Source organism: Bolinopsis microptera, unplaced genomic scaffold, assembly GCF_026151205.1.
Source record: "Bolinopsis microptera isolate Bmic1 unplaced genomic scaffold, MBARI_Bmic_1.0 sca1, whole genome shotgun sequence".
NCBI classification, from domain to species: Eukaryota; Metazoa; Ctenophora; class Tentaculata; order Lobata; family Bolinopsidae; genus Bolinopsis; species Bolinopsis microptera.
Window position 1 is genome coordinate 140,879 of NW_026971773.1, and position 11,489 is coordinate 152,367.

Below are 11,489 nucleotides of genomic sequence, written 5' to 3' on the forward strand. Positions count from 1 at the left end.
CTGGTAGAAAAAACTGTCATAAATTGCTTTTCTTTGTAAAGATTTCAAAAGTTAATGTACAAAATTGGTATAAAATTGATAACTTTGTTTTACTGATAACTTTGTTTTACTGATCCTAAAATTGTATCTAATAAGGATTAATATTAGAAATTATTTTCTGTTTGGGAAGAAAGTTATGGTTGGGAGGTGATCTGTAAATTGCTACAACAAAACCGAGACTACCCTAATCAATATAATATGCTAATTTAAAAGCGGTTCATGATTAGTGTGTATTTGCAATGTGGCTATTGCAAATAATTTTCGCATCTACTGGGAACAATGGTCCCTCCATTTTTTAATTGAAATAATTTCAGGAGATGATGTCACACCTCTGTATAATATAAGCCTCTTCAACTACTACAGAAGAGGGCTATTTCTGTTTATACAACAATCAATATGATATCTTCAAGGATGATATCAATGGGCCTACGCAAATTCCAAAATCCCAAACAATTAAAGCTGGTACTAAGTCAGAAGATGAGCACTCTAAACATTCCATCAGAAACACTACCAGCTGCTTTAGATTCAGTTAAAGCTGTTGTCACAGTCTTACCTGACCATGCATGGTACAATATGACAGCGCACTATCAAGTCCTTCTGGATACTGTTCAGGTTAGCTCAGGTTTACCGTGGTGGGCTGTTTTGTTGGGGACTGGATTTGCTGTCAGATCTTGTTTGTTTCCAATCAACATTCTCCATGAAAAGAAATTGACAAAAAATATCAAACATGTAGCTGAACTGGCAAAGCTGAAAACGGAAATGACAGGCTTCTTTAGGAAAGGTGACCATGTTGCGTCCTTAACCAAACAGGGAGAAATCAAGTATTATAAAAAGGTTAACAATTTCAACTGGACTAAATCAGCTAATTGGTTTCTGGTTCCAACATTCATGACCATGTCTTTGAATTTTTTTTCTATTAGAAATCTTGCTGAAATTTCATATCAACCTTTGCACGACACAAATTTTTTGTGGCTTTCTAGTTTGTGTCAAAGTGACCCATATTTCCTGTTTCCAGCAATGAATGCTGCTGCTGTTGCTTATGTTTTTAAATATGGAATAGATACTGCAGGATCAGAAAATCCTTTGTCACAATTGCTTTCCTCAAAAAAAGCTTTGATGTTTACCATGGTTGTCATGGGGGGTATTCAATCAATGTTTCCTTCAGCTCTGCTCTTGTATTGGTTTGCATCAAATATATATGGCATGGCTATTGTGAGACCATTGATGAATAATGACAAGTTCAGGGTCAAAGTTGGACTGCTCAGTTTGGAGGAGAAAAAGGAGGCCTTCAAGGCTCTTCCAACAGCTAAAGATATCTTCGGCGATGCCTAAACTGCAAACATGAGTGCATTGTGCAAACATTTTCCTATATTTAATGGGTAGCAGTGCTTTTACTTCTATACATGGCACCAATTTCTTCATGGACGTCTTAATATATAAAATCTCATGGCTTTTGACGTTAATTTATATCTAGAATGAAGCAAGATAATTTGTCTCTTTGCACTCCTTGATTGTGAAAGTTACCTCATTACATCTCACTGGTTAATTCATCATGTGATCAACAGATCAAAACAATAGGAATTCAGTCTTCGTTTCATTGATGTGATAAATTTATTTACACTGAGCATTTATGGTTGTCATAATTTATTTACCATGTTTATAAATTGCTTCTGCAGGATGATCAAAGAATCGTGCACAATTCATCTGCAATAGAAAGGGGCTTAGATTAAGGTTACAGGCATAAATGATGTCTTTTATGAAGATACTAAATAATATAGGCCCAAATGATGCTTCCTTGTTGGTACACCACTCAGAACTTCTAAAATGAGTTATTTTGCCATTTATCCGTGTGCATTGATATCTACAAGATTAGAAGTTCTAAAAAGTTAATGCTTTTGCACCATTCCATAATATGCAATTTTGATGCAAATATTTCATTGATTCACTGTGTCAAAGGCCTACTTAAGATAAGAAAGATGATTCCTGGTTTATTAAGACTTAGATTTACTCATATATTATTTCGTCCATCAGACGTACATCAATTAAAGTTGTGGAGGGATTTTTCCGAAAGCCTTATTGATCCCGGATGAAAAGTTTGTTCTCTTCCATGTAATTCGGTGAGTTGCTTGCCGACAAAGTATTCTATAAGTTTTCCTCAAGTGGAGTATCGGATATTGGCCTGTAATTCTTAGGTTCATCTTTTCATTCCTGCCTTATGGATGGGAGTTATCTAGCTTTTTTACAATGGGTTGGTACAACACCTGTATTAAGGCTCAAATTGCAATATGGACAGTGGCTTAAACTAGTGTGGACAGCTTGCTTAAGTAAAATAGGGCACATCGTCATATGAGGCCTTGTCATTCTTGAGTGTTTCGACATACTTAGGATATCGTTTCATTATTTCTTGGAATTCTATCAATGAGAGTTAGAATTCTAGGAGGTAAAAATTCAGTAAAACTAACTCTTTCAATTTTGGGGGCCTGATTTTTGGTAATCTTGATCCACAATTGCAAAGGAAAGTTAAATAGCTCAGGCTCATTCTCATTGAAGTTTGACTAATTTAGTTGTACCAGGGGTCATATTTTGATGCCGTTTGATAGTTTTCCAAACCCCTTTAAGATATTCTTGGCACTTTTAACTTGTAGATCATCGATTTACTTAGCCTTTTTGCAGGTTTTAGCTAATTTATTTCTAATATTTCTCTGCATCTGTAGCATCCCAGGCCTCGATTACAATTTTACATTTGCTACATATTACCACTTTTATTGCAATTTCCATTGTCCCTCTTATCCTTCTTTTTACGGGAATTTCTTTAGAAGAATATGTGTTATGATTAATGGCATTTAAAAGTTCAGTAGAAGGTTTATGTATGACTTTCATGCCTTTCTATGGTCTTGCAAGGGAAGCTGGTTGCATATGCCTGCCCATGTTCAATTGATGACAAGGCCAGCAGTGATAGCTTCAACATCTGTACTTACCAATAGTGGACTGTAATTCAGAACAGGTATCTAGATAGTCTAAGAATTGTTTAACATTACGTTTACTTTGTTTCTAATTTCAACCTTTTCAAATTTAGGAGCTCTAGGTACTTTACAATCTATCTCACACATAAATAGCTTGATGATCCCCAATACGTTCATCAAGAACAGAAGAATGACAAAATCTGCATAACAGTTAGTGTATATTACATCAATAGTAGTCGGGTAAATTGTCTCCACGTTTAGCAACTCTAGTTATCCCTTGAATGGTTTGAACTAGATTGTAACTTCTCAAGTTCATATCTATTTTTTTGTACTGGGTGGCTGTGATATTATTCTGGTCACTGTTTATATCCCCAATCCAGATAACCTTTTTCCGTTCAATTTTTTCATTGCAAATGAATGTACTCATAAAGTTATCAACACTGCAATAATCTTCCAGAGCGATAGAAGCAGCCAAACATGATCTTGCTATTCTTAGCTTCACCCATAATGCTTCAATGTTATCAAGCTTATCTATCCATAAATAATTCTGTGTAAGCTAGATTTTTGTTTATCTTATGCCACATCACCCCTAGAAACTGTTTGGCCTGTCGCATCGATAATCGTTGAAGGGGAAGAATATTTATGGGTCTGTGTCAATAGTTTCATGTAAGATTCATCTCATTTAGGGGAAAGTCTGTTAGCTTTATGATCTCGAATGTGTTGAGTATGTTCATTACTTTTAGCTAAATTAGGAGCCACTTGAATGTTACAGTGACCCATGCAAAGGTTATGAAATTTGTCAGCCAGTTGTGAATATTTGTCATTTCACAACGTGTTAGGTCGTTGTGTTGATTAAACTAAATCAGGTGAAATTATCGCCTGTAAATTTTTTCAATAGAAATGTTGTTAAACTTGTAATCAAAATAATTAATCAGGTGGGAAAAGTCATGTCGATTTCAATTGGTGGGCATGGTACTTGATGTGCTTTGCTAGTTTAAAGATTACCATCGCTGTTTGATGCACATTGTCTTCCCCAAATCTACTTAAAACAAGATGAGTTCCTAATTCCAGATCTATACTAAACAAATAGTCGATTCATCTCTGTGGGTATAAAAGCTAACAAACGAGTATTTGAGGAAGCTTAGATTAAAAAGAATTTGATGTCATTTATACTTATTTCTAGCAAAACTTTCTCTTGGTAAAATTGTTTTGATCTTAATGTTTGCAGCTTGGGCCACAAGTGAGTGACTGGACAGATTATCAATAGAGCGATTGGTGTTATCATGGGCCTTTGCTTTTCATGTGAACTCATCGGGGTGAAATTATGGAAGAAGTCTACAAAAGTTAATTGGAAATTTGCAAAGTGGTCAGAAAGAGGAGGGGTTTGAAAACAAAAATTTTATCATTTTATTTGAAATAATACACGTTGACACATAAAGTAATAAAGAAATAATACATAGTAACGCCCTAACAGAGATGCAAGAAGCAGTAGTGATGTTAAAAGTTTAATATGGAAATTGGGCGGCAACAAATAGTGAGTAGGAAATGAGATGTGGTTAAAGCAGCAAATCTAGACACTACTGCACTACTACACTAATACACTACTACGCTACTACGCTACTACACTACTACACTACTACACTACTACACTACTACACCACTACACTACTACACAACTACACTACTACACTACTACACTACTACACTACTACACAACTAAATTACTACACAACTACACAACTACACAACTACACCACTACACCACTACACCACTAAACCACTACACTACTACACAACTACACAACTACACAACTACACTACTACACTACTACACTACTACGCAACTACACCACTACACCACTACACCAGTTTTAATACTTTCAACACTACTATATAACAAATAATTTGAGGGATGGCAAGTAACAATGTACCCGAGAGGGTGTCGATACGAAAAAAACGTGGAGTCAAGACGAGTCCCCCTAAGGATTCATCTTCTGATAATGTCCCAGTGCCAGAGGAAAAATACTGCCAATGTGATGTTTACATGTCAGAAGAACTATCAGTTGAATGTGAAGCTTGCCAATTATTTTGGCACCTGAGTTGTGTTGGTTTATCTGGCCTTAAAAACGAAATGTTACTGAATCTAACAAACTGGAAGTGCCCATACTGTTTTGTGGCGCCTCATACCTCAGCTGACACTAAGGAAAACGGGGCTGTCAGGGCTATTATTAAAGAGGAACTCCAACATTTGACCCCAGCCCTGACTAACTCGATTAAGGAAGCTATTAAAGGAAGCGCAGAGAAAACAGTTGATAAAGCTGTTCGTCTCTATTCTGAGGTAACAGCACAAACCCAGAAGAAGGTTCTCGATGACATGAGTCGTGAACAAGCTTCTGAAACTGTTATTTCGGAAGTGCAAATGAAGATGCACACTGATACATTTGAGCGAAACAAACGAAAACTCAATCTGTGTGTGCTCAAGGTTCCAGAGAGCAAAAAGACTACCTCTAAGCAACGCCAGGAGGACGACTCCAAGTTCTGCAGGGAGACCCTAAAGATTAAGAAGGACGACATGATAAGTTGCCATCGCTCTGGCAAGCTTGATGCTGACAAGCCAGATCACCGTCGCCCGCTCATCATCCAGACACGAGATGAAGAGTCAGTAAATTTCTACGCTGACCATGGTAAGGGCTGGAAAGAGTCAACTTATTGGATCAACTTGGACCTCTGCAAGGCAGACAGAGATATTCGTTTTTTAGCCAGAAAGGAGAGGAAGAAGAGGCAGGAGGAAGCGAAGAAAAGAGAGACAGAGAAGATGAAGGAGGAAGCAAAGAAAAGAGAGCCAGAGAAGACAGAGGACAAAGCGGAGGCCGCAGTGCCCAGCCGTTAAATATTTTTTATACCAATGCTAACGGCCTATTTAATAAAATTGATGAACTAAAATGTATTTTATCAATGTATAAATCTATTGAGGTAATTTGTGTAACAGAAACTCATTTTAGTAGTGATATATTAGATGCCGAAATTTATATTGAAGGATTTAGTATGTTTAGAAAAGATAGAGATTTTAGAATTGACAATTCCACTGGCAGTATAAGTGGTGGAGGAGGCTCTATAATTTATGTTAAAAACTGTTGTAATGCTTCACTAGTGAACTCTTTTTTAAAGGCACCGGATTCTTTAGCTGTTAATATCAACACATCAGGTGGACTGATTAGTATTTGCTGTATTTACAGATCCACTTCATTGAATTTAGAACAGAATAATGCGTTAATATCTTGTATCAAGAGCATCTGTAGTGAAAGGAATGATTTTGAAACACTCCTTTTAGGAGATTTTAATTTACCAAATATTTTATGGGAAACTGGTAGCATAAATAGTAATATTGCTAGCAAGAACCAGTTTTTAGTTACTCAACAGAAATTCATGGATGTTTTCAATGACAGTGGTTTAACTTGGTATTTCACCAACGAGACAACTAGAAGACGGCTTGTGAAGGATACTCTCCAGGAGAGTCTTCTTGATCAGGTCCTGTATACAAATGATGCTCTTGTCAACGGTTGTAAGATCGTTTCCCCGCTTGGTAAGAGTGATCATGTTGGGATACTTGTCGAACTAGTTGTTTCGCCGGATACTAGCAAATGTTTAAAAGAGAAGATAATCAAACCTATATGGGGTAAGATTTCCTCTGAAGAGTTATTAAATTTTAGTTTGAAAAATATCGACTGGGATTATAGTTCTACCAATGATGTTCAAGATATGTGGGCTGAATTACATGGTAAACTGGAGACTGTTGCTGCAGCTGTTCCGACTGCTTCGGTTTATCTCGACAACAGACCTGTCAAGTTGCCATGGAGTACATCTGCACTTAAACGAATGAGAAAGAATAAAGATAAAGCATGGGCTGAGTTTGATATTAATCCATCTGATGTTAATTTTAGTTATGCAAGTAGCAAACAACATACTTATGAAGTAGCAGAAATTAAAGCTAAAGTTAACTATGAAAAGAAAATTACATCTAATCTAAAGCAGAATTGTAAGTCTTTTTACTCTTATTTACGAAATAAACGTCAAATTAAATCAAGTGTGGTTTCTTTAGATAGAGGAGATGGTACACGCACAGATAGTTCAACTGAGTCAGCTGAGGTACTCGCAAGTGCCTTTAGCTCTGTTTTTGTGCGTGAACCACCTGGCCCTCTCCCTAAAACTGAGAATTTAAGACCTGACAATGAGAGTATTGATGATATTGATGATATGGAAGTCAGCAGTTCTGATATAAAAAAGCAACTTTTAAAGCTTAACATTTTTAAGAGTTCTGGTCCGGATGGTGTTCATCCGAAGTTGTTGAAATCGCTAGCTTATGACAACAATTTTGTTGAAGCATTAACTAAATTATTTCAAAAGTGTTCAGATACAGGATCTTTACCTGCAGTGTGGAAATCTGCATCTGTTGTAGCATTGTTTAAAAAGGGTATTAAATCGGACCCCTTAAATTATAGACCAGTTTCATTAACGTGTATTTTGTGCAAAGTGTATGAAAAGTTGGTGAGAGCACATGTATTAAATTTTCTAGAACATCGAATTTCGAAGCATCAGCATGGATTTGTTAAGGGTAAATCGTGTTTATCTAATCTTTTAGAGACATTTGATGACATTCTTGACATTTTAGATGAAGGTGCCCCGGTTGATCTTCTATACTTTGATTTTAGTAAGGCATTCGACACAGTCCCCCACTTTAGACTTCTGTCTAAATTGGAAGGCTTTGGTGTCAAAGGAAAGGTTTTAGATGTTATTAAAGATTTTCTTACAGACAGGACTATGAGGGTTTCTGTAGAAGGACAATGGTCCGAGGTTAAACATGTTTTATCTGGTGTTCCTCAGGGGTCAGTTCTAGGCCCTCTCCTATTCATTCTGTATATTAATGATTTGCCTGACCTTGTAAAAAATAAAATAAAGTTATTTGCTGATGATCTTAAATTAATTGGTAATGCAGCTAACCACGGTAGTGTTGCTGAAGATATCGAAGAATTAGAAGTTTGGGAAAGTATTTGGCTTTTACAATTTAATCCTGCCAAGTGCAAAGTAGTGCACATTAATTTTAACAACAATCCTAATTTAAATTATAAGGTAAATGGTATAGAACTTGAAGTATCTGCACAGGAAAAAGATTTGGGGGTTATTACCCATAGCTCCCTGCTTTGGAACGAACAGATCAAAGCATGTATCGCTAAGGCAAATCGTATGATTTGTTGGATTGTAAGGAATCTAGTTATTAGAGAAAAGGTTGTTATGATTGCTATATATAAAGCTTTAATAAGACCTCATCTTGAGTATTGTGTCCAATTGTGGAATCCACCTGCGGCTCATGGAAGTTGGGGGACTGTTTTGGAGCTGGAGAGCGTCCAGAGGCGGTTTACCCGTCTGATTGATGAGGTGGGTACTCTTCCTTACAGCCGTAGACTGGAAATCCTCAATTTGACAACGCTGGCAGAGCGGCGAATACGTGGGGACCTTATTGAAGCTTTTAAGGTTATTAATGCTATGACTGATTATGGTTCAGACTTGTTCAGACCAAGCAGATCAGGTCTTAATCTGGTTTCATCCAATAGATGTAGTAAAAGTGTGACAAAGGTCAAGAATATCCAGAAGTCTTTTCTCCCGGAGCGAGTTATTCCATATTGGAACAAACTCCCTCCGGACGTCAAGAACTCTGTGACAGTTTTAGGTTTTAAAATTAAATTAGAAGGATATAAGATAGATATGATTTCTAAAAGTATTACAAATGATTGCTTTTTTTGGAATGTTTCTAATGAAGTTTTAGTAAGAATTGAGGGAGCCAGTTATGTCAGTAATAAAGAGAAACATAACAATTATCTTTGGTTCCATCCTTATGTGGCAAAGAAGCGTTTTATAAATCTTTATTCCACTGGGAAGTTTTAAAAATAGGATAATGTTTTTGATGAAATTGTTTTTAAATATTGTATTTGATAATTAATTAATGTTGGTGGGGAAATATTTATTATATATTTTTTCACACAGTGCGATGATAGTTTGTAGACATGTGTGATGATGTGATGTCATAAATTTTACTTTACTTTACTTTACTTTACCACTACACTACTACACCACTACACTACTACACAACTACACAACTACACTACTACACTACTACACCACTACACTACTACACTACTACACAACTACACAACTACACTACTTCACTGTTGCATGTCACCATGGTTACTAAAAGTTACCAGGCACGCGCTTCTTTCGAAGAGATTTAGAGTTAGACATTGACCCGTTGGGTATAACACTTTTTTACTTAAAACTCAAATCATATTATACGAATGTTCGTGACATTGATCTTAATACAGGGTGTTTAAAGACTCGTGTCCAAATTTTGAATGACCCTTAAAATCTGACAAATAGGTCAAACAGTTCGATTTCTGTTTTAAATTATAGATAAGTTATTATATTTCAATATACATATCAAAAATAACTCAAATATTTCATCAACTTTTCGAACCAAGCCCCCTTCCGGCATAACACTTAACAGGTTTGGAACCGTCCAATCATATTGCTATATTGTCTATTGCACGTTTTACCATGTCAAGTTTTAACCTTTTAGCCTTCCTTCTGATGCTGTTTTTCGGCTGTTCTACTTTTTTTGGGACTTGATCAGAATAAAATTAAACACGATTTTAAGATAACCCTTAAAAATAAATCAGCCGGATTCAGGTCAGGGCTGTAAGAACAAAGAAAGTCAGCTGAATTTTCCAGCCTGATTTTCCGTATTTCTTCGAAAGTGCACTCCTAGTAGCCGTCACAGAGAAGCTTGACGATGTCTACTCTCTTCTCGTTTAATAGGTCAAATTTTGAAATTTTTCCAAGAAAATTTCAAAAGATTGTGAAAAAATGGTTTTTGACACAATTTTGCAAAAAAAATAAATAAAACGTAAGTATAACAAGCATTCCCAAACTGATTTCATTTAATTTGCTCCTTCATTAAATAGAAACATTGTAAATTCAAATTTGGACAAGAGTCTTGAAACACCCTGTATAAACTTATAAAGCTTATCAGACGGCCAGGTAGCGCAGTTGGTTAATCATCGGCTTTGTAATCGTGAGGTTGCGAGTTCGAATCCTACTGCCTGCCTAGTCGTGGGGTGAGCGTCGTTGACGCTCTGCTCACTGCTAAGGATCCCGAGTGGTCTATGTAGCCCCACGGTTCACTCAGCCGAATGCTCGAGAAATCGGGTGTGAGGGTTAAATGAGGAGCTGTGCTTGATCAACACAGCGAAGCCTCGGGCGAAGAAAGTGTGGCATAGTGCCTTAACCGTTGCTGGCCTTAGGAACGATCCTTCGGCTTCTTGTAAAGCTCTTCCTTGAAAGTGCTGGTTTACATTGTAATGCAGGTAATGCCGAAGTAAAATAACAAAGGTGGTCGACTCATTCGATGGCCTTGTTGCGTCGCAACGAATCCTCATAAGATAAGATAAGATAAGATTGTGTTACCTTTGCACCGAGTTTTAGTCAATTTGTTGCTCGGTAAAAAAATGAAGGGATTAGTCATTACGCATTAGTAGCACAGAAATTATTAATGCAAGTATATTATGTAGTATTAATATTAATATAATAGCATTTGAAATATGCTAAAACCCTAACCCTAACTTGATGTCATTTGATCGAAACAGTTGTTGGCCGATAACTCGCCAGTAGGGTGATTCGGAATCAGCGTTAAAAATACATCGATCCAAGCTGGTTTCAACTGTCGGCAGCCTTTTTAGAAAGATCTCGAAGTTCGAGTATAAAGTGAAAAAATTGTGCAAAAATTGATTATGTAATATGTGAACGAGCCCTAACGGCCTAACCCCATAGATTTAATAAATATTAAATAAATAAACAGTTAATGGCAGGGTTGCGTATCTTAAACAATAATCTCAGAATGTGTGTTTTCTGTGTGTTTTCTGTGTGTGTGTGTAATTTCCGAGCAGCTTAATCAAGAAAACGGGGCTGTTTTTTTTCGGTATAGTGCCGACTAAACTTTAACTATGAGGAAGCCAAATGGTAAAGGTTTTTTAAATCGGCCGGTGGTAAGTGGTTTAATTGATGGTTTTGTACCACAAATGTTTCCTAAAATGGCTTGAGCAGAATGGTAAGAGTTACGGATCTCACTCACTCTTTCCCATAACTGTATATGTAGCTGCATCATAATTGGGTTTTAACCCAATTATGATGCAGCTACATATACAGGTTAATTTCTAAAACGATTTAAATAAAAATGGAAAGCGGTTCAAGACGGGAGGGATGAGGTGTAATAGTCGGTGTTCGGACCTTATGATCATGGAATGTGGTGCCTAATAATGACTTAATTATCCACGAGAAAGAACTGATTATGAGATTATTGTTAAAGATACTATTGGATACGTGAGGGCACTCCGAATAGAATTGCTCACCTAATGCGGGTTTCAACTCAGCGGGTAATTA

The 11,489-nt window shown here is 36.5% G+C and overlaps 1 protein-coding gene across 1 annotated transcript; it reads left to right on the forward strand.

Annotated features, from left to right (window-relative positions):
• The first annotated feature begins 266 nt into the window (after positions 1 to 266).
• LOC134825648 (uncharacterized) lies at positions 267 to 1,371 on the forward strand. Its single transcript, XM_063837854.1, has one exon. It carries the CDS (start codon positions 436 to 438, stop codon positions 1,369 to 1,371), a length of 936 nt encoding a protein of 311 aa, XP_063693924.1. The 5' UTR covers positions 267 to 435.
• Positions 1,372 to 11,489: the final 10,118 nt, after the last annotated feature.

Bases quoted from the DNA above. Each gene is read 5' to 3' on its own strand.
- LOC134825648 (XM_063837854.1), top strand. From the start codon at position 436: ATGATATCTTCAAGGATGATATCAATGGGCCTACGCAAATTCCAAAAT.